This window comes from Manis javanica, chromosome 11 (genome assembly GCF_040802235.1).
Source record: "Manis javanica isolate MJ-LG chromosome 11, MJ_LKY, whole genome shotgun sequence".
NCBI lineage: Eukaryota > Metazoa > Chordata > Mammalia > Pholidota > Manidae > Manis > Manis javanica.
The window spans coordinates 116,621,470-116,648,666 of record NC_133166.1 but is presented as its reverse complement, the minus strand read 5'-3'; the positions used below and the strand labels follow the sequence as shown (position 1 = coordinate 116,648,666).

Below are 27,197 nucleotides of genomic sequence, written 5' to 3'. Positions count from 1 at the left end.
CCCTCCACCCTACTCTATCTTTTGTCCCCTCCTAAAGCATTAACGCCTTCTACACCGCGGTTTCTCGGCCTTGGCACTATTGGCATTTAGGGCTGGATAATTCTTTGTGGTGGGGAGCTGACCTGTGCACTGTAAGAGGTTTAGCAGTGTCCGTGGCTTCTACCAACTCGATGCTGGCAGCACTCCTCCCCACGGTGTGACTAGAAATATCTCCAGACATTGCCAAATGTCTGCTTGGGGGGGGACAAAATTGCCCCCAGTCAAGAACCACTATCCCAGCATATAATTTACTTATTTTATTGTTCATCTCCTACCACCAAAATCTAAGCTCCACAGGGCAGGGAATGTGTCTGTTTTGTTCACTGATATGTCCCATGTGCCTAGAATGGTGTCTGGCACACAGCTGGTGTTCAACAAGTATTTGCTGAATAAATAAATGTATTTATGAAAAGGCGTGACCTGGAATTTAGGCTGTGCGAGGAGGGACATAAGGACCTAAGAGGGCGCAAAAGCAGTGGGCTGTCAGGTTCCAGTAGGGGTCAAAGTATATTGGAGTTGGGGTGCTAGAGAGAGCTGACATGATAGGAGTGTTGGTTAAAGAGTGGGATACTTGAGATTGAAATTGTGGGGAGAAGGTTGTCCTTATTGGCAATGAAAAGGTGTAGAGCAGTGCTTCCAGTAGAAACCTAATGCGAGCTGCATGTGTAAGAACCATTTCTAGTAGCTACATTTACAGAAGTAAAAGACACAGTGAGATTAATTGGAAGTATATCCGAATTTTATTTCTTGTAATCAATAGAAAAATTATTAATGATGATTTATACTTTATCCACACGAAGTCTTTGACATCTGGTATGTATTTTATACTCACAGCACATCTCAATTCGGACTAGTCACATTTCAAGTGCTCAGTAGCCACACGGCCGGGGGCTCCCATATGGGATGCTGCTGCTCCCTGGCACGGTCGTAAGGAAGGAGTGGCTGAAGCAGGATGGATGGAGGACAAGATCATGGGGGAGGAGGGTTCAAAGAACTGAGAGGCTTGGCAGTTGGATCATCCACATGTATATGGTCTCTAAGAGTTAAAACTGGAAAAGGATGGGGAGAGTGACAGCAAGCAGGGGAGCTAGAATTATCAAGAAATGAGTGATCCATGGGGGGTTGGGAGATGTCAGAAACAAGGCAGGTGGTATAAGCTGGTAACTTGAGTTCAAACCTGAGCAAAAGGAGAAAGGAGGAGGGTGTCTGTAAGGGGCAATGAGGCTCAAGGACCCCTCCCGCCTCCAGGCTGGTGGCTGGAGGGATGGTGAAGGTCTGTGGGGCACAAGGAGGGGAGCAGTAATGACCTCAGGGAGGGCAAACTGTCTGCTAGAGCCAGAGGGTTAAGGACTGCGTGCAAGAGGGTGAGGGCATGGGGGATTTTGCTGAAGAAGGACCATCACCTCCTGAGGGTACAGTAGACAGCCATCAGAGCTAAGGGTGGAGACAGAGTCCGAAAAAGGGGTGGCCAGAGCTATGGAGACCCTAGTCGGCTTGAGTATCTTGCAGTGAAACTGAGCAACATGGAGGAAGGGCAGAACTAATTCTGATGGTCTGGCAGTGGTGGGGAGGGGCCAGCTGAGCATGTGAGGGCACAGAGGGCAGAGCTGCCGCCATGGGTACAAAGCCTCCTGAGGCTCCTGCCTGACGCCCACTGACGGAGGAAGGAGGCTGGGGGAGTGCAGTCCTCCAGTCTCTCTGGGCATGCGTGGAACACACTGACAGCCACAACCTTATGGGGGAGGGGAGGCAGTCAAAGGGGAATTCACTCTATTTTACAAAAATAAAAATTGTGTATCATTGCAGCTAAATTAATTTAAAATAGCTTCAGCGATGTCATATTCTTGACAAAATAGCTAAATCTGAATTTAATGAAGAAACCATCAAGTATAAATTGTAGGTCAGTCTATAAAAGAACTGGCCTGGAACCCTTAAAAAGCATTAATATCAAGATAGGCAACAGAAAAGGGGGCTTGTGTTAATGTTAAATCTCTTGAGACAGTAACAGTGGCTTCTGGTGGCTCCTTAAGTCTTAAGAGAGGCCTAGGAAATGTTGGGGTGCACAGTTCAAGATATCTTCAACTTACTTTCAGATGGCAGCAGAATACTGCTCTGTATCTGCATGCATAGGGAAAGACAGGGAGGTAAAGCCGGAGGAGCAAAGTGTTAGCAATTGGTGAATCTCGGTGAAGAATTCAGGGAGCTCACGTTCATCTTCCTATACATTTGTAATTTGTCAACATAAAATGTTGCAAGAAAATTAATTTTTAAAAACTGAAAATGTTTTGGCAAAATCGTTACTGGGCATTGGGGAAACAGCCATTTCTCCAGTTTGGTGAGGATGGCTGGAGGCCTTAGCTTGCAGGAGGCTTCTCAGTGTCCCTGCTGGGCCCTCTTTGGGCTTCTGTATCTCTATAGGCAAAGCACACATTTACTGAGTGACCAGAGGCACTCGTCTCACCAGAACCTCCCGTGATCACCACTTACAAATGGGGAAACTGAGGCTTAGAGAGGTCAGGTAACCTGCCCATCATGGCACATCTAGATTAGAATCCAGGTTGTCTGATTCTCCAGGCTGAGCTCCTAACTGGGCCCTGGAATTCCATCGATACCCTCCAACCCCATCCACAACCTGGGTCCCTTTTTGGTGCTTTTCTCAGGGTAGAGCCATCGGCGCCCCTGGTCTGCCCTGACCCCAGGGCACAGGCCTTACCCTCTGTTCTCAGCCAGCTCAACCTCAAGGCCTAGGTCCTGCCTAATCAGAGACACTGAAGCTAAGAACAAGTGAGACCCCTCTCAGATCTCCCTTCGCATAGGGCAGCAGGGTGCTGCACCCTCTGTGTGCCCTCCAGATCCCCCTCTGCCCTGCTCCATCCTGCTCAGCGGCCCCAGGGCTGCCTTGTGCCTGCTGCAGTAACTGAGCTCTAGCGAACTCTGGCTGTGCTTGGGTTGGGACAAAAGGAGGCAGAAGACAGAGGGAGGGAGTGGAGTGAGGTGGAGGAAATGATTTCCTGGGCTGCCTTCCTGCTGGGCCATGGCCAAGTCCTTCTTAGAGCCACAGCTCCTGTCAGGTCACACCACAGCCTCTTTCTGCCCATGGCCTGGTGGTATAACAGCCCCCCACTATTGCTGGGGCTCAGGGGGCACCGCCACTCCTGGGTGGGTTCCCTTACCGCTGCCCACACTTTTGTAAACCATCCCTTTGCTGTTAGACTCTCCTTATCTACCCTCATTTGAACATGTCGTCTAGTTCCTGAAAAACCAGGAAGACAGCCTGGTCTCTGACTGCCCCTGATAGCCCCACTCTCCCCTCTGTCTCCGATCCTCCCATTTCCTGAACCGCGGGAGACAGATCCAGGAGAGGCCAGCAGCTTACAAAGTTGTCTTTATTGGTTTCTTACTGCCTCACAGAGCGTCAGGGTTGATCCCTCCCGGGACTATGGCATTTAGGGAGATAAATACTTATTTTGTCCCCCACTCATCAGTAGGGGGAAGTTTAATAAAAATAGTAATATAATAACAATAATAATGACTGTGATCAATAATAAAATGCCCCTTATGATCCCCTAATACACAGCTGGTTGAAGCTTTGAGAAAAAGGATCCCCCTTTCTGGGAAGGGCCAGAGTGTACCCAGACACCCTCCAGTGGCCCCTGTCGGGTGCCCACCTCCCACCAAGTACCCTCATAAATACCCTCCCCATGCCATCCCTGTCTAGGAACTCTCTCCCCCCTGGGCAGGTTAGATGCCAAAGTCAGTTGGCTCATGGAGCCCTGCCCTGTCCCCAGCCCCGCCAAACTCATCCCCAGAAAGGACCCCAACTGTGTTCTCCCTCTGCTCGTGCTCCCTCCTCCTCCTCGTGGCTCCTCCTTTATCCCCCCTTCTCTGGATGGCTTTGTCACCTCCTTCCATTCACTTGCCTCTCACCCTCCTTCACCTACATGCTTCCCTCTCCTTCTCTCCCCTCCTTGCCTCTTATCAGAGCCTCTCTTTCCCACCCTGACTTGGAAAAGAAACTGCAATATGCCCCAGCTTAGCCTTACTGGGTTCTGGACAGTCCAGAGCCAAGACCCCAGACTGTTCCACAGGACCTGGCCCTTCTCCATCCTCACCCTCTCATGTACAAGCCTCCTGGAGCTTGACACTGGAAATGAGAGCTTTGGCACAGTCACCCCTGGACATCAGAGCAGAGGGGCCCCTAGGGCACAAGGGGGGCCACTCTGTTTCCAGTTGGGCACAGCCCGGGGCTAGAAGCGGAAGGGAAAGAAACAGATGGGGGCTGGGAGTGAGGCCCCAAGTCCTGGGAACCCAGGCCAGCCTCCCAGTTGCTGCCTAGTCCAGCCCCTCCGAGTCCAAATTTCCACATATCCCGGACCAGCCGGAGTGTGGCATTCCTTAAGCTGTTTGCTCCCGCAAACCTCAGTCCTGGGATTGGGGTGGGCCCTGCCAGAGGGTGTCAAGGGGAGCTCTCTGATTTAGGGGCTGGGGGGAGACTCCGGGGCCGTTCTGAGACCTGGGGGGGAAAGAGAAGGAAGTCAGAGTGGAAAAAAGAGGGCAGGACTCTTTCTTCAGCAGGCCAGCCCCTCCCAGGGGTCTCCCCAGAACCATCACCCACTTAGCAGGGCTCTTTGAGGAGACCAGATGTGAGGTGGGGGTGAGGGTACATGAGAAGAATCTGGGGAGCTCCTACTTGACCCTGGGGCCCAAGTCAAAGTCCCTTTGTTCATTCATCCTGTTCTCCATTCAATCAACAGAGGTACTTCACTCCCGGCAGTAAGACATCCCGCCATCAAGGAGCCCACAGTTGAAGAGGGAAGACTGGTACCCAGTGAAAACCACAGCACAGCAGGATTGATAGGGATGGGGTGGAGGAAGGGGGGCACTGAAGGTAGCGCCAACCCCAGGGAGGCAGTGACCACCTGAACAGGCAGCCAGAAAGTGATATTGGTGCAGAGTCTGGACGGTGGCCTGGACATTAATCAGGTTCAGGTCAGGAAATGGCATTCAAAGCAGGAGTGGGGTGGGGGTAGGGGAACAGCAGGGGCAAGAGCCCGAAGGTGTGAAATAACATGACAAGTCCCAGGGCCCTGATATGGCTGGAGTAGGGGTAGCAGTTAAAGACGTGGCCGGAGGGTGACTGGAATACTTCCCTGTTCCCCTTAGGTCTTCCCCTGTCCCCAGAGTGGATCGCTCCCTCCTCTGACCCCTCGCCTACTGGCTGGGGCCTCTGCTAAGAGTCCCCAGAGTGCCACTTCTGTGGCATCTCCCACATGCCCAGTACTATGTTGAGGTATCATCACTCATACAGGTCTCCTGATCAGACTTCACTTTACAGGTGATACAAGGGAGGCTAGGAACCTCGCCTGTGGCCACACTGCTGGGACAGTCAGCCAAGATTCCCACTTAGGATGATCTGCCTCCAGGCCTCTGCTGGGGCCTGCTGTGGGTGAGACAGGTTATGAGTGTGCACCCCTCTTAGGACCCAGGGCTGGGACTGGTTCAGCCTCAGGGCCCAGCACAGAACTGCCTGACCTCTGAATGAGGGAGACCCCCTCTCCCCCCGCTGACTCACCTGTATCAGGGAGGCTGCGGGGCTCAGAGATCCCTGGGAGCAGGACACCGACTCGTTGGACAAAGATGTCCAAGGCTTCCGCTTCACTGCTCCAGGAACAGAACGAGGGGACAGAAATCCAAGATCAGATCGGACGGGTTCAAAGTGGGTGGAAACTTGGGGTAGGCAGTAGAGGCTATGGGGCTGTCCTTACTGGGGTCTGCGTCTCCAGCGAGCCCATCGCTGCCCATGGAGGCTGGGCGCCTTGGGGCCTCGGAGAAGCTGTGGGGCCGCTGCGGGCCGGAGCTGCGGGCGCTTCGGCCCTTCCCTTCCGGAGCCTGGGCACAGGGGACAGTGCGGATGGGCTGCAACCAGCACAACAGACCAGTACAAACCGTACTCAGCCCCGAACGGGGACCAGAGGAGGTCCCGGGTCCAGGTAAGCAGAGGCCCATGATTGGCTCCGCCTCACCAGGGAAGCTTGTGATTGGCTCTGGAGGATCACCTGAGACAGGTCCCTGGCCCTGGGCTTCCCGTCGGTAGGGCCCACGTGTACCAGGTGATTGAAGTTGGTGGGTGGTGAGATGAGCTTGGAGCGCACAAAAGGGTCCTTCAGCATCTCCCTGCGGGCGAAGGGGTCGTTGAAGGCGGGCACCGAGGTGAGGCCTCCCGGCTCTCCACCCGGGCTCGTCCCGCGCCGAGCAGGGAGCCCCGCCCAGCGGCCGCGCCGCGCACGCGCACCTGCGCCGCTGCTGCCGCTGCTCCTCAGACAGCCGGAAGAAGAAGCGGCGCTTGCTCTTGGTGCGGAACAGCTGGCGCCAGCTGTTGTCGGTGAGGTCAGGGATGTCGAACTCGTCCTTCTCTGTGGGAGAAGCAGAAAGCTGGGCGGTGCTCAAAAGTCTCCAGGGCCCGTCAGCTGGAACTCAGGGTCACACACCCGGGTGCATAGGTGGATGCACGCCAGCGTGCACACACACACGCGCACACTCCCTCACCTGCCAGCAGGTTCCTGAGGTAGGTCAGGCGGACCTTCTCCGTGCCATAGAGGAACAGGGAGCCCTCTGGGTTTAGGGGTCGCACCTGAGGCAGCAGGCACAGAGGTCACGCCATGGAACCCTACTGCACCCCAGTCCAGACCCCGGGATCTTGGCGGGCCCTCACCTTCTTGAGTGGCACCGTCTGGACCCATTCTGCTTTCCTTACATCAAATACATCAATGGAGTTCTCGCTGAACACTGTCAGGTAGGGGGCTGCGTAACCTGCAGGATGGGAAACTGCCTGTGCTGTGCAGCCCCAGGCTCCCCTCTGGGCTTGCTTCCCCCTCTGTATCAAGGGAACACCCTGTGCCCTGCCACAACACAGTAACTTCCATGCCCAGCCAAAGGTCCTTCCAGCTGCCCCACCCAACTTCCATAACCAATGGGAGATAAAATCATGGAGCAGCTAGCTATGTACCATGCCAGGCATAGTTCTAACCACTCTGCATAGTTTCCCTCCTTTGATTCTCAAACAACTCTGGGCAGGTAGCACTATCACCTCTAACTTAGAAATGAGGGAATGGAAACCCCAGAGCTAAGTAATGGCCAAGGTCACCCAGTGGTGATTGAGAGCTGGAAACTGGCCCCGGGCAGTCTGGGTCCAACGCCTACATCCTGAATGTCTGTGCTACACCCAAGCTACAGGCCCCACCCCAGAAGAACCACTGCTCATGAAGGGAGCTCTATCCCTCTCTTCCAGCCCATATGCCACCACACCAGTTATTACCTGTGTTTGGGAATGTGGATCCCCCACTGACCCTTTCGTTCATTCGTTCATTCATTCCTCCAAACATTCATAAGCCCCTGGGGTGTACTTGTCTGGGCTGGGCACTGGATGTGATGAAGAAACCAGCCCAGCCCATTCTGCAGGCCTCCAGCGTGCCAAACCAGTCATTCCAAGGTGCTAAGAGCCAGGGCAGAGGTTTGAACAAAGAGGTAGAGGAGCAAAAAGGAACAAAGGACCAATGATGGAGGAAGGAAGGGCGTGGAGCATGACGGCAGGACTGACAGTGATAGCGATCACAGTGGCCGTCTGTGGAGGGCCTGCCAGCTCTAGGCCCTGACTGGGATTGGGGCTGGACTTGGTTAAGTTTGCTAGTTACAAAAAAAGAGCAGTCTAGGCAGGGGGATGAGCATGAGCAAAAGCATGGGAGAAGCAGACCCATGTGAGCCCCGAGGGCGAGTAGAGTGTGGTCAGGCGGGAGGGTAACACTGGCCTCCAATGCCAAGCTCAGGAGTTCGGGCAGGATCCTGTCTTCCTCTTGTCATGTGGGATACACTGCAGGTGCCTGGCACCACCCAGCCTGGCTCTCCACAGGCCTTACCCCAGCCTGTGGGTGCTGCTGGCCACAGTAGCTCAGGGATGCGAGACTTGCGGCCCGCACTGTCCACGTAGACCCCGGCAGTGGTGAAGAGCAGCAGGAACTCACTAAGGCTGACCTCCACGGCGCCGAGTGCCTCACCCAAGCCCCCTCGAGATGGTGGCAGATCCTCAGGTACCAGACCAGTCCCCAGCACCAACGGTGCAGCCTCATTAAGCAGCGGGTAGAGCAGGAAGGCCCCAGCTGCGCCCACGCACAGCCGGTCGCCCAGCAGCCCCAGGCTCTGCACAGGCGCAGGTGCTTGCAGCTCGCGGATGCGGTGCTGCCAGGGCCCTGGGCCTGGACCCAGCTGGTAGCAGAGCACCTGGCGCTTAATGGCCATACAGAGCACAGGGGTGCGGGCCTGAAGGATGCGTCCGGCTGCCAGTGTCTGGCAGCCTCGAGACTCAGGGATCTTGGTGCCTGCCACCTCTATGTTCTCCAGTGCAGCCATGGTGAAGAGGCGCACGCTGGGGCCTCGACCGCACAGCACGACCAGAAGGCCTGCAGTGGGGACCATGGCCAGCCGCTGCACCCGCCGGCACTCGCCCACCTGGAAGATGTCTGTGGGATGGGCAAGGAAAAGTGTCAGTGATAGGCAGGTGGGCAGTCCAGTGCCCATCCTCCTCCATCCCCTGGGATGGCCCTACCCAGGTCTGCCATAGCCCAGCCTGCCACATACCATTGCTGTGCAGGTGAATCACAAACAGTCCTTCCTCAGTGCCCAGAGCAAGTCGTTCCTGGTCTGGCAGAGAGAGGGGAGGGTCAGGTGTTAGAGACCCTCCAGCTGCAGGAAACTGGCAGTCTGTGTGTCCTTGCAGAGACTCAGTTTCCCTGACGATATGGGGGTGTCCCTGCTGCCCCTGTATCACTGTACCCTTCTCTCCCAGAGTCTGGACTGGCTGTAATGGGGAAAGGCCATAGGGGCAGGGCAAGAGGCCCCACACCCTGAGCTTGGGCTTTTGGGTAAATCGTATCACCTTGGTTTCCCCTTTGAAAAGTGGAGACAATAGTGGTACCAGAGCTGCTGTGAAGCTGTGAGGAGATGAAGCAATGCAGGTGGGTGTTAAGCTCACAGCAATCCCGGCTCAGGAAAGCCCCCATCCTCTGGCTCCTGACGAATGCAGGAGACTGGAGGACCCGTGCAGTCTCTCCTGTGGCTCCCGCCCTGAGGGACTGCAGGGAGAGGTGCCAGCTCACCAGGGAGGGTTGGCTCAGGGCCCAGGCTGCTGGAAGAAGCCAAGGACCACAGCTGCCTTGCTTCTAGCCCAGCTGCTGGTTACGGAGGCCCTGCTGAGCACCAGGCTCCTGGCTGAAGCAGCAGTCCCGCAAGGGATGGTGGGAGGCTTCGCCACACCCAGCCCCCTTCCTGGGCCAGCTGCTGCTGCTAAGAGAGCCTGGCCTAGACCCCTTGTTTGTCTCTTAGTAAAGCCTCTGCTCTTTTTATTCACTTGAGATTTTTTTACAAAAGCAGAAACCAAGGCACAGAAATGGTGTGGCAGAAAGCAGGCCTCCAGTCCAGCCTGGGCTGCCTGCACAACCATGCCCAGGGGAGGGTGGAGAAGGACACGTGTGCAAAGCAGAGTGTCCACAGCTCATGGCTGCGGGGACTGAGAAGTGACATGGGCCCTCATGACTGTGTCTGGCCAGCACCATTCCTACAGGCAGGACTCCTCCCCCAGGCCTGCCCTGGGAAGTGCCCCTGGTATGAGACTCACCAATGATGGCAGCGCAGAGCGCATGGGGCAGCAGCGGCAGCCCATTGTCATAGGCCTCCTTGAGAGTGTATACAAGCCGGGGCCTCGGCTGTGCATCCTGCAGCAGCCGCTGCAGCTCACCCAGCACCTGCAGCCAGCGCTCCCGCTCATCCGCGCTCTCCGCCAGCAGCAGCACGGTGCATGTGGCTGGTGGCACTGTCAGCTGGGACGCCGTCACCTGTGGATAAGGACCCAGGCTGAAGCCAGCCATCCTTCCTGCCTTCCCTCTCCCCAAGCTGACGTGAGCCCACCAGGTGCAGTGCTGGGAGCTGTCTTAAAGCAGGTGACGAGCAAGACAGGGTGGTCAGACAAGCACAAGGGCAACTGCTGTCATAGGGACAGGACGGGACAGAGCAGGGCCCCCTGACCAGGCTAAGTGATGGAACATAACCTCCCAGAGAAAGACACTGCTGGAGCCTGGGGAATAAGCAGAGTAACCAGGAATGACTGAGGTTGGGAGGAGCTGGAGGCCTGGCAGGAGGCTGAACAGAGGGAACAGAATGTGAAAAGGTCCATGGTCACAGGGCATTTTCGGGGCTTGAGAGAACAAGGTGGTGCAGGGCAGAGAGGCTCCAGGGAGAAGCTGGCGAGGCCTGCAGGGCAGAAAGGTGGGGCCTCAAGGTCACTGTCAGGAGCACTCTGGGGGCAATGCGGAGCCACAGAAAGGTCCTAAACAAGGCAGGGCACAGCCAGCTTCGCAGATGAAAAGCTCACTGTGGTGCAAGAGGGAGGCTCCTGCAGCTGTTTGTGTGGAGGGAAGGGGTCAGGATGAAGAGGGCAGCCATGGAGATGGAGGAAGGTGGCTGGAGTGGTGCCAATGGGGAGACAGATGGTGGCCCAGCCCATCCGGCCCCAGGCACTCACCCTAAAGATGCGTGGCAGGTCCTTGGATGGGGCGTGGATAACATCAGAGGCCAGGACAGGGGTGGCCGAGAACTGGGGGTCCCTGGGAGGTTCATGGAGCAGGTCAGGGGTCACACTGCCCCTGGCTGCCCTCCTAACCCACTCATCCCTTGTCCCGTGTCACTGCCTGGCACCCACCTCAGATCCAGCACCTGCAGGAGGGCCCCATTGGCTGGGCTGAGCCGTGGGTCAGGGGCATCAAATAGCAGCAGGCGCGAGTCACTGAGGGTTGCGAACACTCGCTGCCAGCCCCGCCGGACGCCAGAGGGCCGTGGCACCTATGGGGAAGGCAGGCATGGGAGGGCCTGCCAGGCTCAGCCGGCCTACACACACCCCCATCCAGCCTCAGCTCACCGACAGGAAGCCCTCGTAGGCAGTGCCCCTGCCTGTTTCAGGGTGCACTCCCAGGGCCATGTGGAGGAGGTCGGGGGACACGGGGCAGGGCGGAGCCTGTGGGGCACAAGTCGAGTGACAGAAGTAGCCGCAGACTGTGGGGAAAGTGGAAGAAGCAGATGGTGTGAGGCTGGGTGGGGACGGCCCAGGACCAGGACTCTGGGCATTCCCAGCCCCAGCTTCCCTGAGGCCATGGGAGCACCTGAACGGTCACCAATTCCCCGTCAAGTGAGAAAACAAAGAAAAACCCAGCAGTGGGCTGGGCTGATAAACAACATGGTGCGTCAGGTTCAGGGCCATTCTCATTCCTCCCACCTAGGGCTGTGCTTGGTGCATGAGAGATGGGGGTGCGGGCAGGGTGCGCGGCTCACCGTCACAGCCCAGGCCCTGGCGGCCCAGGCCCAGCATCAGCGACGTGCAGTGGAGACACTTGGTAGGAGACGGGAAGCTCCAGAGACGCAGCATGTGTGAGCCAGGCTGGGGAGGGGGGATGTGTCCATTACCCATGCCTGACCTCGGCTGCCCAGGGCCCTGCACCCCACCCCAGAGGCCACCCTAAAGTGTCAGGTGGGACCAGGAAATGAGCCAGGTGGCTGTATGAACTCTGAGCTCCAGCACTCAAACTCACTGCCACCACGGCCCCTCACGTGGTCTGCTGGCCACGATGCACGCAGAAACCTGAGCAGGTCCTTGGAAACCTGGCAGAATGGCTTGGTGCCCCCACCCTGCTCCACCTCCCCAGGCACTGACCTTTGCAGGAGGACCTTCTGCAGGGGCTGCGGTGGCAGCAGACACTCTGGGGAACACAGCCTGTGGACAGGGTGAGCAAACAGGTGAGGGGCCGAAGTGGAAGGTAGGCTGGTTCCAGCCCCCGTCCCCAGCCGTGACCCTGCCGTCCTCACCCTCCGGCGTAGGCTGCGGCGGCCCTCCGACCTAAGCTCCAGCTCCACCCCAGACCTCGGGGCCTCTCCTGAGTTGCCAGGATCCTTGGCAGATTCTTTCTGGGGATTGAGACGGGGGCAAAGTCAAGGCCCTTGTGCCTCTCCCCAGGACTCTTCCCCAACCCGTGCCTGTACCTGGTTCTTACCTCTGGGCTCCGGAAAGACAGGAAGGGAATCAGGGAGTTTGAGGCCTTAGCGTCTGCAAAAAGAGAGCATGGGGCACTGGTTACCCAGCCCAACACCTTTCCCGAGGAACCAGGGCCCAGCAGGGGCCTCAGTGTTCACCTCCGTGAAATGGGGAAATGACCACAGGCTGGGGTGGGGGGACTGGTATACACCAAGTGCTCAGTAAGCACTGGGTAACAGATGCTGGAATCTGGGGCTCTCTTCAGGACAGGCACACAGACGGCCACTCACCCCCTGGCCCGTGGGCCCGAAGCTCGTCCCGCAGTGCAGCCAGCTCCTGCTGCAGGCTCTGGTTCTGCTTCTTGGCCTCCTGCAGATGGCTGAGGGGGAACCGGGGGGGCTTACCACAGGCCTTTGCAGGGTCCCAGGCCCCCTCATCAATGCCTGCCCCTGGTCTCACCTCTCAGCCCGCAGCTGGGCCTCCTGCACCTGTGTCAGCCGCTCTTGCAGGCTCTGCTTGGCCCGGATCTCAGCCTCCAGCGCCGACTGCAGCTCCAGCCTGGCCGAGGCCTCCATCTTCTGCAGCCGCCGTGCCTTCCACTGGTGGTCCTGGCGGGCAGGGGGAGCCTGGCTGTCTCAGAGGCCATCAGAGCACACCACTGCCCATGCCACCTGACCAGACTCAAAGCCCAGCTCTACCAGACTTGCTGTGAGCTTAGGCAAGTCACTGATCTGTGAGTTGTGTTCCCACCTGCAAAATGAAGCTATAGGCACCCCCTCCCCTGAGGGAGTCTCCAAGGACCCACCAGAGGCCGGGCAGGGAGAGTCTGGGTGCCCACGTTCCGCAGGGACTCCAGCTCCTCGGCCATCTTGGTGGCCAGGGCCTGCAGGTAGCCTCTTGAGACCTTCTCGTCATTCACCCTGATTGGGAAGGGAGCTCAGGGTCATGGGCTGGGCTCTCGGCCCCCGCTGAGCTGGCCCGCAGCGCCTAGCCAGTACCCACCAGCTGAGGATATCGGTGATCTGGGCCTCCCAGTTGCTCTCCGTCTCCCGCCGCTCGCCCTCCAGCTGCTGCTTGCTCTGCTGTTCCTGCTCCAGCTCTTGCACCAGCTGTGGGCCAGGAGGGAAGGTGGGGTCAGTCCCCAGGGGCCCCAGCACCCCTGGATCCCGTGTGTGTCCACTCTTGTCCACCTGTTACAGCGGCCCGCCAGCTGTGAGTACTCCAGGGCAGGAGAGACAGCCTGCCCTGGGGCTCTGGCCACCCACCCCACCGGCTCCCTACCTGCCCCACTGCCTGCCTGCCTATTCTGCCCTCCATCTGCCCTGCTCACCCGCTCCTGCTCCTGGCTCAGCCGCCGGTTCTCCTCCTGTAGCTGGTGCAGAACCTCCTCCTTCCCACTCAGCCTGGAGAAGAGCAGATAACCAGGTGACCCCCAGCTCAGGCCCACACCCAATCCACGGCCCCAGCTGCCCAGCTCACCCATGGCGCTGGGCCTGCTCCAGCTGCACACACAGGGCAGCCACCTCCTTCCTCAGCCGGGCTTCCTGTGGCCTCTCTGGTGATCCTGTTCCATTGGTCTCCGAAGTGGTGTGCACAGTCTTGAGGACGTGGAGAGAAGGCAGGGAAGGGCCTGAGGAGCCATGACCCACCTTACCCCTGCAACACAGGCCTGGCCCTGAGGGCCCTGAGTGGCTCAGGCCAAGGGAGGTGCCACTGGCAGGGGTAAGACCTCACTACCTTGACCTGGGAAGACTCCTTCTCAAGGCTTCGCTGCTGCTGTCTCCGGAGTTGTGTCACCTCCCGGTTCAGGGTGGCCACCTGGGCCTGCAGCTGTGATAGATACAGAGGCAGTCCGTACTGACCTAGTTCACGCTAACCCTCTGCCCCGCCTTGCTACATGCAGACTCTCAGGCTCTGCCAGTCCCAGCTGGAGTGGGGGTGGTGAATCCCTGGCCCACCCCACCTGAAACGTCATCCCCTTGCTCAGGCCTGTCAGCCACAGTGGCAGGTGCAAAGTGTTCTTAGCACCTCACCCCAAGCTCCCCAGCCTTCCTCCAGTCACACTGAGGGGCAGGGGGCAGGGATCTGCTGCTGTCCCCGACCCTCTCCATCACTCACCTCCCTCCTGGCATCTTGGGTTGCCTCCAGCTGGGAGCTCAGGGCCTGCGTCTGGCTGGCCATGGCCACCTCTCTCTCCTGGGCCTCCTGTAGCCTGTGGAGCAGCTCCTCCTGCCCCCCCTGGGCTCTGCACAGGTCTTGCTTCTGCACCTGAAGCCTGGCCTTAGCCTCAGCCAGCTCCTGGGGGACAGGGTGGGGAGGGCACAGCATGGGTCAGGATATGGACTTCCTTAGCATGGAGCCCTGGGCCACCCCCACCTCACCAGGCCCTCACCTGTAGGAGTCGGTCTCTCTCCTGCTGTAGGTCACTGGCCTGGCCTGGGCTACCAGCAGGAGGCCCATCCATCTGGGACAAGGGGGCCTTGTTGTTCTTCAGCATCTCTGCCGGGAATTGTCACTGAGACCCACACATACTGACCACCTAAGCCAGGGGGCACTCCACATGTGGTATCTCAAGGAACCCTTGCCATAGTCTGGGCGGTGGGTCTCCTTGGCTTATTTTCTATATGCAGGCTCAGAGTTTAAGCTATTTCTCTAAGACTACACAACACATACAGAACGGGCAGGATCGGAACCCAGGTTGAATTCAGGTATGCTGGGAAAGCAGCTTAGCCACCAGGGTGAGGGTAGGAGGAAGAAAAGGGGCGGTGGGTGGGGCGAATACCTGCCAGCCTGTCCTGTAGGGTCTGCACCTCTTTCCGAAGCTGCTCTAGCTCCCGGTGGTCTGAGGGGCTCTGCAGGGCTTCTGCAGTGAGGACACCCACGGGTGAGTAGCCGTCGGCAGCAGCAGCCCTGGGTCAGACCCGCACCCACAGCCTATCTGGTTCCCCTGTACCTTGGAGTTTCTGGCTCATCTCCATTTTCTCCTGCTCCAGACAATGGAGTTTCTGCTCCAGAGCAGCCAGCTGCTCAGAGCCACTCTCAGGGCCGGGCCTGCGAAGAGCAAGGCAACACAATTTGGCAGAGACCCAGTCCCCCAAAGCCTCCCCCATCCTCCTGCATCCAATCATTCATTCACCCAAGAAACAACAACTGTGCATCAGCTTTGTACCCAACCCTGGGCTCTGTTCTGGAAAGAGAAACACATCAGACAGACTCTGCCCTCAGGAGACCCACGGGTAGCAGCCCAAGGCAGGAAAATGGAGGCAGTAACAGGGCCTCTCCCAAGAAGTGCCAAAAGGACTCTGAGATGGGCCCAGATGGCCCGCACCCAGCACGCTCTGGGCACTGGATGAGTGCGGGCCAGTCGCATTCGCCTGTACATCAGAGCACCCTCTCATGCCGGACCTTGCTCAGTCTCAGGCTCCACAAATGGAATTAGGTCATCCCGCCCATTTCATACAGAGGCACAAAGTGAGGCTGGGGGACCATAAGGGCTCTTCCAACTCCAGGCCTCTGGGCCCAAATCTGGTACTCTCAGCCTGCGGTGGAGGGTACCGCGAGGGGCAAATGCTGGAGCAGGACTCAGAGGGCACATGGGTGTGGCTTCAGCGGACCCTGAACCCTGGCAGGCAGCCTCCTGAGGACTCAGAGCTCACTTCCTGAGCACCTGTCACATGCGGCCCTTTTCTCCCAGCACCCACCAGGTCAGGCAGCCCCCCAGCTTCCCACAAGGTATGTACAGACTAGACTTACCTGCCTGAGGTATACGTGAAGCCCACAAATGGCAGGTGGTGGCCCGAGAAGGCCCCATGGGAAGGTGGCGGCAGAGTCCCCTGCAGGAGGGGAAGGAGACTCAGAGTCAACAGGCACAGCTCCAGGCAGAGGCTCGAGACCCAGGATGCCCCCTGGGGCTGGGAGTGGTGACCTCCTGCTCAGGTGGGAACTAGGAGAGTACCGTAGTCCCCACCTAAACAGACTGCAACTCCCATGAGTCCTTGAGGTTATGGCCTCCCAGACACTGCTGGGGATCTTTATACCACCTCTGGTGAATAGGATGACACCCTGGAGGTCAAAGGACCCCTGCTTGCCACAACCCACCTCGGTGCAGGTGAACCAACCCAGGTGAACTGTAACTCCCATGAGCCTCTGAGGTCCGGAGGCCTCATCCCCAGCCCAGTAACTGCTTTCGGGAATGAGTTGGGGGTTTCCCACAGTCAGCAATGTGATGGTCAAGGCAGTTTTCCTGCCTCAGTGAGACCCACCACTCACTGGATAGTTGGGGGTGTCATCGTCCACGTCAAAGTTGGAGGTGTCTATGGGCCCGCGAAGCTCAGGGATATAGGGGGCAGTGCTGGTCGCCAGCTGCTCCCAGTCCACGCCTTCAAAGAATGGGTGGTTCCGGAAGTCGTCCAGCCCCCCACGGCCCAGACGCTCCTCCTGACGGCACAGTAGCTGGCGGATCAGGTCTTGGGCACTGGCTGGCACACCAGGCACATCCAGGGGGAACTGCAGGTGGTCCTGCAGGCCCAGGGAAGAGGTGTGGGTGGGCATGCAGGATCCCACCCCTGCCTGCGGGCATCCCCACCTGTACAGACTCAGGAGTCCCACTTCCCTCCTGGAAGCCCAGAGCCTGGTGGCCAGACCTCATGGTTCATGATCTTGCCATAGGTTTCCACCAGGGATTCAGCATAGAAGGGCGTCTCCCCAAAGAGCAGCTCATAGGCGCAGACTCCCAGGGACCACCAGTCGCACTGTTGTCCATAGTGGCCCTTGCCCTCCTCCATGGCCTGTAGGATCTCAGGGGAGATGTAGTCTGGTGTCCCCACTGCTACAGACGAATCTACCTGTAGGTGGTGGTGTTGATGATACCACGAGGAAGGACAGTGTTGGGCTTGGCTGAGGCTGCTGGCCCCTCACCATGACCACAGGTCTGGGCCTGGCACCCCCACTTGCTAGGGCTCGGCTGGCCTGGTGTCTCCCTGCCCTGGCAAGCCCTTCCTTCCCCTGGGAATCTGATACCCTCTAGGCTAGGCCTGGTGCCTCCCATTCCCTTGGGAACCCTCCCAGCGGGTGTCCCCTGACCCAGCTCTGGGGCGAGGTCCTTACCATACCACTGTTGTTGAGACGCAGACAGGAGCCAAAGTCAGCCAGGCGGATGTGCCCATTCATGTCCAACAGGACATTGTCAGGCTTGACATCCCTGAGGGAGAAGAAGGAGAATGAGGGGCTTGACCTGTGGGTATGTGCATCTAGGACATGCCCAGGTATGCATGCACCAGCGTGTATATGCTCACACGTGTTCCTGTGAGCACATGACAGTAACGCGTGTGCATGCATATGGGAGGTGAGAAGGCTGGTGGCCAGGCTTCCTGGCTCCCAAGAAGGAAGGAAGAAGATGGTTAGCCTGGAGAATCTAATCCTTTCGGATGACCCTTGGAGGCAGCAGAGGGTGCCGTGGGGGATGCAAGACTCAGAGTTTCCCAGGGCAAACCAAAACTCAGCCTCTTGCCAGCTGAGTCACCTCAAGCCAGGTGTTTACCTGTGCCAAGCTCAGACTTCCTTGTCTGCAAAGTGGAGACAATAGCAGCCCTCATCACATAAGGTTTTGATGTGAGGACTCAAAGGCATTGTGCATATGAAGCACCCAGCACAGGGCCTGGCACATGGTGAGTGCTTGGCACATGTCACAGCCCTTCGAGCAGGGCAGAGGGAGCTTTTGGGGGTCCCCACCTGTGCACATAGCCCAGCTGGTGCAGAGAGTGGATGGCCAGCACCATCTCGGCCAGGTAGAACTGGGCCAGCTCAGGCGGGAGGCGGTCCTCAAAGCGGCTCAGCAGAGTGAGGAGGTCCCCGCCGGCATAGTAGTCCATCACCAGGTACTGGTTGGGGGGTGGGGCGGGGCGAGAATCAGATGGGGAAGGTACAGGCACCTGCACCAGGGCCCCGCTTCCCCCTTCCCAGTGGTCCCACTGGGCTCTGGAAGGCAAGGCGGTGTCTCCCAGCAGCAGCTCTGGGGCAGCCAGCAACCAGCTGGAGTTCAAGCAGGAGGCTCTGGTCCCAGGAGCTGTGGGAACTGGGAGCTTCCTGGCCCCAAAGGAGGGCTCTCTCTCTTTCTCTCTCTCTCTCTCTCTCTTTCTTTGGACCCAGTGCCTTTGGCCCCCAAGGACCTTCTCCGTTGTCCCCAGGCAACCCTCCTCCAATATCGCTGAGTATCCTCACCAGGTACTCCTCATCTTGGAAGGCATAATGCAGAGCAGTCACCCAACGGCTGTCCCCCTTCACCAGAACATCCCGCTCCTCCTGGAAACAGGCCGTCTGCAGCAAGTTTGGGGAGCAGGGGTTGCATGGAATCAGAGCCCAGAGAACCCACCTTGCCAGCCCAGGGGATGGAGAAAAAAATCACTAAGTCGGGGAGCTTGGATTGAGGTTGCCTGCATGAGCCCAAGTCCATGCTTTATGGCTCTGAGCCTCAATGTTACCATAAGGAAAATGGGCACTCTGCTTCTAAGAAATTAAGAAGAGCTTACTGTAAGGAAGGGATGGGGAAAGTTGCAGCTGTTGGGGGCAGATTCTCTGCCTGTTCAGGCCTTTCCCGCCCCTCCCCCTTCCAGGGCATGCCCAATGCCTCTTTGGAAGTGCTCGCCTCCCCGGCCCATCTGCTGAGTGCCAAAGCCCCATCAGACCCCAGACTGACCTCGGCCCTCTTCAGCATCTCCCATTTGTGCAGCATTTTCATGGCAAAAATCTGCCCACTGTCCCTCTGCCTCACCACAGCAACCTGAGGCCAGAGGGAGCGCTGGGGTCAGCCAGCCTGGGTGCAAACACCCTCCTCCCACCGTCCCCAAGCCTCTGGCTCACCTCCCCAAAGGCCCCTCGGCCGATGACCTTCAAGATCTCAAAGTCATCTCTCTGCAGCCGCAGCTCTTTCACCTTTGTTACGAAGGGGCTGGCTGGGGAGCACAGGGTTGGGCTCAGGGAGGCTGGGAGGGTCCCAGGAGCTACAACTCCCATGAGGCCATCCAAGGGGCTGATAGGCACTGCCTATGATCAGGAAGCAGGGAAGGCGGGGTCCTGGCTCTGCTGACCACCTGAATCCATGGCTTCCTGACCTCTGTCTCCAGATTCCAGGTGACCCTCATCCCAGGGGCTGATGGAACTTGTAGTCTCCCCCAGCCTGGGGGTTGAGCCTGGCTGGCCAGGTGACCCTGGGGACATGAGGATACCATTCCCACCCCCAGCTCACAGTTCTTGGCCCCCTAGCAGGACCAGGCTGGGGCCTGTCTTGGGAAACTGGACAGGCAACATTCCTTGTCCCCAGAGAGGCTTCTGCCATTGAGGAGCTGTGGGCCCAAGTCCTGGGACCCTGTGGACACAGAGGTATCTGGCTGGGGGTGAGGCCTGGGGCGGCCGGGGAGGACAGGTAGAACAGTGGTTCTGCAGGGCTCTGGGAGCACAGCCTGTGTTCCCCAAAGGGCCTCCTCCGTCTGGAGGCATAGATAAGTCTGCCCAGGTTCTCACAAGACTCAAAAACAGAGCCAAAAAACCTTTCCCTGGCACCTGACGCTGGCACCTGAGGGTGTGAGGACTCAGGGTCTCCTCCAGGCCTGACCAGCCCGACAGCTCTGCCTCCCGATCTGGACGCAGCCTTTAGCTGGCAAGAAGCAGCCCATCCTCCCAGTCCCTGATGTTCCCATGAGTATCTCCAGCCCCTCCCAGACCTGGGGGAGGGAACTGGGGCCTGGGAACTTAGGGAGGCATGAGTGACCAGTAAGGGTTGGGGGCAGCTGCAGTCTGGCTCGCTGCCTCAGTTTCCCCCTGCCAGGTGGTAAAACTCCCTGCCAGCTGGGCGGGGCTGTGGGTGGGACAGAGAGCTGCTCCACAGGTTTATCAGGCAGAACCCCTGCAGCAGGGGCGGTGTGGAAACCTCCTCACAGAAATTAATTGTTTCTTTCCCAGGTCTGTGTACGCAGCTGGGGAGGAGTAGCCACCGGCCTGAGGGGGAACTGAGGCCAGGATGGCTACCCATTAGCCAGACAGGGGCCAAAACCTGGGGCCCACAGCCAGGATCCAGGCCCCCGGGACAGATGGCCCAGTCCCGACACCTTGCGGCAAGTGATGGGGGCTCCAGGCCGGAGCAAGGACGAGTTGGTGCAGGAGTGGAGTGAGTCACTGCCCTGAAAGTTACCTCGGGAGATGTCAACAGACAGGCCCCCATGCCGGGGTCCCACGCAGAGGTGCCAGAGGCAGGCAGGGAGGAGCCCGTGAGTGTGCAAACACACACGTGTGTGGGTGTCACAGGGGATGATGACGACATGGACACACACAAGAATAAGGTGCGGAACTCCTGGGGAGACAGGCCCCCAGCAGAGGCAGGGGCACTTTGCCCTCACCTTGGAGGAAAGGGCTGAGGCTGGGGGCCAACTCACTGGCATGTCTCACAGTTCCCCAGCTGTGCCAGGCCAGGCCTTGCGCCTGCCCTGGGCTCAGGAGTGCCAAGAACACTAGAAGACCACTGGGCAAACAAACATCCATTTCCCTCAGCCTCCTGGCAAGGCCCCTATGCTCTCCTCCCCAAGGCCTGCCCAGGTGTGACCAGGGAGCCCTAGTGTTGGCACGGGTACCCACACTGGGTTCAGGGTCACCCCAGGCCAGCCACTGCCAGTGACTCAGATGAGTCAACCAGGAAGGGGTGCAGACCCACCTCAGCCAAGGCCCCCCTCCCTGGCCCTGGGGAACAGCCTTCAGGAAGCCTGGCCAGCGGCTTGCACAAAGAGGCTGAGGTTTGTTCCTGAGTCCAGTCTGGGGTGGTCTTGTGTGCAGGGAGATAGAAATGTAGGGGGCTGGAGGAGGGTGATAGCTGCAAGTGTGCAATACCTACAGATCTGTAAACGGCAGTAGGTGAGTGGAACAGCCAGTTGGTTGGGGGTGCTCTCCAGAGTAAAGCATAGGACTTCCTAGGCGTCTTCATGAGCCATGTATTATTTGAGTGTCTCGACATGTCTGTGTGGCATGTGGGAGACCGTGTGTGTTAGTGCATGGCATGCAAGGGGTCTGTGTGTATGAGTGTATTCTCACTGGTGAGGAGGTATGGCTGTGAGTGAGTAATCCTGGCCATGAGTTTCTATAGAGCCTGTACTGTGTACACGTGTCTGGTGTCTATCCCTGAGACCAAGTTTGTGTGTGTGTCTGTGTGAGATGCGTGTTGTGCACGCGCGCCGGGTTCTGCAGGTGAGGAGGAGTGTGTGTGAAACGGAGCAAGGTTAAAGTATGCAGGTGACAGAGGGCCCGCGGGTCCGGTGGCACGTGTCAGGGCCGGTGCGGGGCATCTGCGAGGACAGCCTGTGGACGCGGATCCCTGCCGGATGGTCTGGAGGTGTGGAGCGGGTTGAAGGGGGCGAGGGTCCCGGCGCCGTGTCCCTAGGGTCCCAACACCCTGTGTCGCCCCGGGGCCACTCACCCCAGCTCAGGAACTGCGCCACGTTGCGCTCCCGCCGCAGCGGGGCGCTGCTGAGCTCATGGTGCAGCCCCAGCAGCAGATCCAGGAGGCCGTCGAGCCCGGGTCTGCCGCCGGCCTCGCCCCGAACCAGCCGCTCCAGCGCGCGCAGCCGCCGCTCCATGGCCGCGGCCGGAGCCCCGCGCCCGGGCTATAGCCGGGCCTCCGGCATGCCCGCCCGTCAGTCTGTCTGTTGCTCCGCGGGTCGTCCGCGCGTCCTCCCCCCACCCTCCCGCCCGCCCCGCTGTCACCTTCCTCCGCGGCAGACTGCGCGCCCTCACCTGCGCGCTGCGACCCGCCCTCCGCCCCGCCCCCGACGGACGGACAGGTGAGCGCTGGCCAATGGGGGACGCGACTGGAGGTGAGGGTGGAGGGGCGGAGGCTCGGGGGGCGGGGCCAACCTTCGGCCAGGAAGTTGGGGGTGCGAACTCCAAAGAGTAACCTGGGAGGGGCAAGGGGTGTCCGGAGGGAGACAGGCAGACAGCCTACGTGTCCGCACGGCCCCAGATCCAACTCTACCCTAACCTAGGTGGGGAATTCCCGGGGCACTGCAACTTCCTCCGTCCCCAGGGACAGCAGCCACTTGTCTCTCAGCTCAGGGAGAGGGGCTTGGGGATGCCCGCGGCCCCGGAGCCGGACGGGAGTTGTAGTCCGCTCCCTCCCCGGAATGCCGGCGCGCTTGGCACCCCCGTACGAAAAACTAGGTAGTTTCTGATTTCATTGCATTTGCATTATTACAGAGGATCTGGGAGTCAGGCAGGTGACAGAGATGGTTACACCCATTTGGCAGATGGGCACATTGAGGCGTAGGAAGGCGTGAGTGAGGAGGGGCTGAGGAGGAGGAGGCCTTACAGCTAGATTCTGGAGTGGGGCTGCGCTGGTAGCTGACCTAAATGTGAGGGCCAAGGAGAGTCAGAGCTGGGCTGAAGGAGGTGGCAGAGGGGAGGGACTGAATCTGTCCAGTGGTATTCCTGACTTCTTGGGCCAGGTCAGATGCCATGCAACTGCCTCTGTCCCAGAGGCGGGATCAAAGGGCAGGGCTTTTAGTGGCTTCAGACAACAAATTCTTCCATTAAGAGATCTCTTTGGGGATTTGGCTTCCCTCTCATACAGGCACCCCCTTGATTCTAGACAGGGCCAAGTTGCCAGCTCTGAGGGAGGAGGTGGTCTCTGAATGTGGAGCTCCGCTGAGCCTCGTTGGTAGCACCTACGAGCTTCCCAACAGGTCTCCCGTTGATGTCCCCAGAGACCTGCCCTTTGGCCTCATAGCGCCTGCCATCTGTGACAAAGGGAAACAGAGTCAGGCTGTCTCACTGAAGTCGTCCAGGTGGGGGAAGAGGTGACAGGATTCAAACCCAAGACTGGGGATGACATCACTGCCTCTGTGTCCTGAAAGGGGTGGAGGGCGGGAGTTCAGGTGGTGCGATTGAACCCCTCCAGGCTCTCACCTGAAGCACTCTAGGCCCTCTGTGTGGAGGTGGAGCAGGGGTGGGGCCCTGGAAAAGGGTTCCTGCCCTTGAAGGCCACAGGGAGGTGCCAGAGAGCAGAGGAGGGCCAGATGCTCAGGGTGGGACCAAGTTACCATCTCCTGGAGTAGTAGAGGGTAGGGAAAGGGTCCTGGGTGGGAAGATGGGCCATTTCTCATTACCCCTCTTAGGCACGCTGACCCCCAGCCCCACCCCACCACAGCCCCCAGGGGGGTAGTCTCAGGCCAACTGGGAAAGCCTCCAGGTGCTGGCTCACTCCTTGTGTGACCTCGGTCAGTTTAACAAGTCCATCCCCACATATTCCAGTTCCAGAGGAGAAACTGAATCCCAGAGGGCAAAAACTGTCGTACTGAGGTCTGCGTGGGGCAGAGCTGGGACTGGCACTTGGCACTCCCCACCCATTTGGTACTTAATTCTGTTTAGTCCTATATATATATATATATATATATATATATATATATATATATATATATTTGGTCACATCCTTGTTCCAAGCCTCAGTTTCCTTGTCTCTAAAAGGGGGTCCGGTTTTCTGCCCACTCCTTTGCAGTACCAAGGTCAGAAAGCCTTTAAGACTGTGCCTGAACACCTGCTGCAGCCCCAGCCAGCAACCAGGCCTACAGCCCTGCCATCCGAAATGGGCCCTGCTTTGCCCCAGCAGCTCTTTTCACAGATCCTGTGTAAGCCATACTGCCAGGGCCACAGAGGCTTTGCCCCAGGGAGCCCTGCATGTGGCAGGGACCCTGGCCCAGCTCGGTGTACGCTCAGAGGATGAGTGAGTCTGAGCAGGAGACCTCCACCACCCCCTCTTCCCACTTCCTCTTCACCCACACCCCAGTCACTGCTTTCCGGATGCCCCCCCAGGTGCAGGGCACTGGCCCCCCATGACTTCTCCCCATTCTCAGCCTTTGGTATTGAGGTGCTGGCACTAACTCTTGGAGACAGATCACGGTGATAGCAACTTGCATTCCAGCAGGGCTTCTTAGCATTTCAAAATGACTGCAGACGCTATCTTTGCAACCGGAAAGAGTTATTATCCCCCCACCCGGTTAGCAGCTTAATACCTTGAGGCTGGGGAGGTGGGAGGTGGGTGGTACCGACAGCCCTGAACTCCTTTCCCAGTTTCTAGGCCTAAGCCAGTGCCTGGCAGTGTGTTGTGCTGAAGCTGGGGACAGCGGACAGGGAAAGACCAGCCTGCAGTGGATTTGATTTAGGATTCTGTGAAGGGCCTCAGATGGTGAGAAAAGGAAACTGTCATTTCAGCAACCCAGGCCTAGCACAGAGGATGGTTCAGATTGAGGGAACCTCAAGGAGAGGGGGAAGGCGAGAGCCCAGTGCAAGCCAGTGGCAGGGAACCCAGGTTTTCTGACCCCCAGAGTATAGCCCTCCAGGTCGGAGAAGAGCCCAGACCCAAGGCAGGCTCTGGGGTCTGTCACCTCCACAGCCACATCTCAGGCCTCTGGGGCCTGGTCTATGGCTCCTTTTGCCCGAGGTTGAGATTCAGCCCTGGTGGCCGAGGATGAGCCTCTGCCTGAGGAAGCTGGCTCTCAGCAGGTGCTCCTGAGGGCTGTCTGGGATGGCAGCCACCTCTGCCCTTGGCCACCAAAAGGGCAACGACCCTCTCCTGCCCTAGGCAGCCAGGAAACGAGCCTGGCTATGAGGTCATAAGGCCTGCCTGCCATTGACCAAGAGTGTAGCCTTGAGAAAATCACTTCCTGGGTGGCTATTTCTGTGTACAACTGAGAACTGCTCCAGCTCAAGAGCAAGGTTCCTAATAAACGGTATACGGAATGGACACCAGCGGTTGCCGGAGCATGTCTCTCTAGGAAGGGTATGTGGTTAGAGGGGTAGGGAGCTCCTGTAAAGCTGCATTGCTACTCAGGAACCTGGTTTTTAAAGGTGTCTATCGGGGTGGCTTTGGGGAAGGGGCTGACAAGTGACGGCAGGGTTGAAGGTCCCCACTTCCCAAGCTAGTCCTTGGCAGTCACACGTTTGCTCCCCTGCCCAGCCCGCACACCAGGGGTGTGTCCTTTTGAGAAGTCCAAAGCCCCAAATCAGTGGACATATGGTGATTTCATCATCTGGCTTTTCTTCCAAAGCCCTTCTCTGTGCTGCTCCAACACGCCAGAGGGGCTCCCACGCTCCACAGCGCTGCAGCCCCACATGGTTTTATAATTATCCGCCCCTCTGGGTGTACAGGAAGCCAGGCTCAGAGCCCCCTTTAGACACCACCCCTCCATCCCATGAGCACCACCAAGTCTGCGAGCTGCTTCACGGAAGGGTGGGTCCTCCTCTTTGTTCTGGGGATTGGGTGGGGTGCTTGACTCCCAGCACTAGTCCTAACCCAACCCTGACCAGCCACTCTGGGCCACCTGAATTGGACACCTGCCCTGTGTGCTTTCCCACCTCCTGGGCCTGGACTGGTGAGGGGCAGGACTGGCGGCTGAGTGTTGACCTGTCACCGTCTTGAGCAAGTGCCAAGAGCCCACTGGAGATAAGAACAGGACACCGGGTTGGTTCATGGCTCTTTTTCTGTTTACTGAAGTGTAGAAGGACTGTTGATTCTGATGAGCTCTCATGTGGAACCTCACTGTACACCTGGGCTCTGAGGCGTCACGAGGGCAGACGGCCCCAAAGGCCTCACTCCAGGGGCTCCGAGGGCAGGTGGGAACAGCTCCTTTGCCCCAGATGAGCCTCTGTAGAGGGGATTTCCCCTAGGATCCTGGCCAGCTAGGGAGCTGGGGAGGGGGAAAGGAGGCAGGGGCTGGCCCTCAGGAGGGTGGCTACACCTCTGTCCACACTCACTGGTCCCCCCTGAACCCCCATCCCAGACTGGGAGACCCTGAGCCAGGGGTACAAACTCCGGGCAGGAGGAGGCAGGCACCTGCCCTCAGTCCCTTCAAGCCTCAGAGCAGCAGTCATTTCCTGGGGTAGCCCTGGGCCGGGGAGGTAGCACCAGGTGTGGAAAGTGCCCGGAAGCCCCCACACTGTACTGGGGGCAGCTCAGTGGAAGGGCAGAGCTGGACGGGCTTCTCATGCCCATGCCGAGACCGGCAGTTCTGTTCCCCTCGTGCTCTAACAGCTTGAATGCTCTACCCGGAAATTGAGGGGCCACCCCAACCCTTCAGGCCCCTGGGCTGCAGTGACAGCACTTAATCTTCAATGTGGGCTTTTTAAAGCCATGCCTGTAGCTGAGGTCTTTGGGGGTGCAGTGAGTTGTACGCTTTTTTATTTTGAAGTATACTTTCGACACCTACAAAGGTGGGGCTCAGGCTGTGGAGGTGAGCAGACCCGGGTTTGAATCTCCTCCCACACGCACATGCTCCGAACCCAGCACCAGACCAACCCTGAGGGGGGCCCAGTGAGCTGCCGCTACCTCAGAAACCGGCCATGAGACTGGATGCCTGCCACACAGGCCACCACACACAACCTGGCCCTCATAGCCCATTGGCATCTGTTTGCAACCTGCCTTTTGCTACAAGTGCGCCCTGAGCAGTCTCCCCCGACCCGCCTCAAGGCTTATGCTTCCATGGCTTGCCAGCTCTCAATTTGTCACCCTTCCCTCTGCTGGTACAGTCCCCTATCTGTGACATCTGCAGGTCCCACCCCTCCTAATTGTGTTTTTGTAGCTGGTTTATCTGCTTGGTCTGTCTTTAGAGTACCAGCCTCACTGCCTCTAAATGACCCGGGGGCTAGCACGGAGCCCAGTGAAGCCTCCTGCACTTAACCCATCCCAGCCCCGAGAGCTGCGTGGGTGCCCACCGTCTGTCCTGTCCGGCAGAACCCAGGTGGGAGGAGCTGCTGTGAGGACCTCAGGAGGCAGGTAATTTCTTCCAGACCCAGCGGGGGACCAGAAGTGCTCCTAGCCGCTTCACCCCACCCTCCCCCAAAATTAACTACTGCTAAGCTCCCACCTTGCCCAAGCAAAGGGGTCGCCAGCCCTGCTGGCAGGCCGCAGAGCTGCTCCCTCACCATGGCAGGCTTGCCGATCTGTCCCTGTCGGCGTCTTGGCCCGATGCTCTGCCAGCGTCCAGCAAGCCCCCAGAAGAGATAACTAAGCACCGGAAGCCAGCTTCAGCACAATTATACTTTTTTAATTCAAGAAAAA

The 27,197-nt window shown here is 58.5% G+C and overlaps 1 protein-coding gene and 1 long non-coding RNA gene across 14 annotated transcripts in view; one reads left to right on the top strand and one right to left on the bottom strand.

Annotated features, from left to right (window-relative positions):
• Positions 1-21,845, bottom strand: part of CDC42BPG (CDC42 binding protein kinase gamma) — a 23,650-nt gene extending 1,805 nt beyond the window's left edge. Inside the window, exons 1-38 of one of the 12 annotated variants that reach the window (XM_073217564.1) lie at positions 21,567-21,845; positions 18,968-19,059; positions 18,804-18,887; positions 18,329-18,424; positions 17,840-17,988; positions 17,216-17,309; positions 16,753-16,953; positions 16,379-16,627; positions 15,863-15,942; positions 15,063-15,160; positions 14,892-14,972; positions 14,502-14,608; positions 14,228-14,407; positions 13,847-13,939; positions 13,589-13,707; positions 13,440-13,512; positions 13,112-13,218; positions 12,915-13,029; positions 12,569-12,717; positions 12,400-12,488; positions 12,129-12,181; positions 11,944-12,042; positions 11,792-11,851; positions 11,413-11,518; positions 11,003-11,136; positions 10,787-10,926; positions 10,610-10,691; positions 9,707-9,923; positions 8,671-8,733; positions 7,953-8,552; positions 6,752-6,849; positions 6,586-6,670; positions 6,332-6,452; positions 6,147-6,213; positions 5,805-5,928; positions 5,612-5,700; positions 2,127-2,157; positions 761-1,216 (exon numbers count right to left, since the gene is read on the bottom strand). In XM_073217564.1, the coding sequence (XP_073073665.1) occupies positions 1,083-1,216; positions 2,127-2,157; positions 5,612-5,700; positions 5,805-5,928; positions 6,147-6,213; positions 6,332-6,452; positions 6,586-6,670; positions 6,752-6,849; positions 7,953-8,552; positions 8,671-8,733; positions 9,707-9,923; positions 10,610-10,691; positions 10,787-10,926; positions 11,003-11,136; positions 11,413-11,518; positions 11,792-11,851; positions 11,944-12,042; positions 12,129-12,181; positions 12,400-12,488; positions 12,569-12,717; positions 12,915-13,029; positions 13,112-13,218; positions 13,440-13,512; positions 13,589-13,707; positions 13,847-13,939; positions 14,228-14,407; positions 14,502-14,608; positions 14,892-14,972; positions 15,063-15,160; positions 15,863-15,942; positions 16,379-16,627; positions 16,753-16,953; positions 17,216-17,309; positions 17,840-17,988; positions 18,329-18,424; positions 18,804-18,887; positions 18,968-19,059; positions 21,567-21,726 (4,719 nt within the window). In that variant the 5' untranslated portion in view covers positions 21,727-21,845 and the 3' untranslated portion in view covers positions 761-1,082. Of the gene's footprint in view, positions 1-760; positions 1,217-2,126; positions 2,158-3,407; positions 4,553-5,611; positions 5,701-5,804; positions 5,929-6,095; positions 6,214-6,331; positions 6,453-6,585; positions 6,671-6,751; positions 6,850-7,354; positions 7,532-7,952; positions 8,553-8,670; positions 8,734-9,706; positions 9,924-10,609; positions 10,692-10,786; positions 10,927-11,002; positions 11,137-11,412; positions 11,519-11,791; positions 11,852-11,943; positions 12,043-12,128; positions 12,182-12,399; positions 12,489-12,568; positions 12,718-12,914; positions 13,030-13,111; positions 13,219-13,439; positions 13,513-13,588; positions 13,708-13,846; positions 13,940-14,227; positions 14,408-14,501; positions 14,609-14,891; positions 14,973-15,062; positions 15,161-15,862; positions 15,943-16,378; positions 16,628-16,752; positions 16,954-17,215; positions 17,310-17,839; positions 17,989-18,328; positions 18,425-18,803; positions 18,888-18,967; positions 19,060-21,566 lie in introns of those variants that run through there. The other 11 variants (XM_073217562.1, XM_073217565.1, XM_073217563.1 and 8 more) reach the window with 11 other exon arrangements.
• LOC118967860 (uncharacterized) lies at positions 19,380-27,197 on the top strand. 2 transcript variants are annotated; one of them, XR_012123161.1, is made up of 4 exons: positions 19,380-19,486; positions 20,066-20,270; positions 26,747-26,912; positions 27,070-27,197. It is a non-coding gene; the product is annotated as an uncharacterized lncRNA (long non-coding RNA). The 2 variants fall into 2 exon arrangements; XR_005055150.2 differs by lacking the exon at positions 27,070-27,197 and having other exon boundaries at positions 26,747-27,049.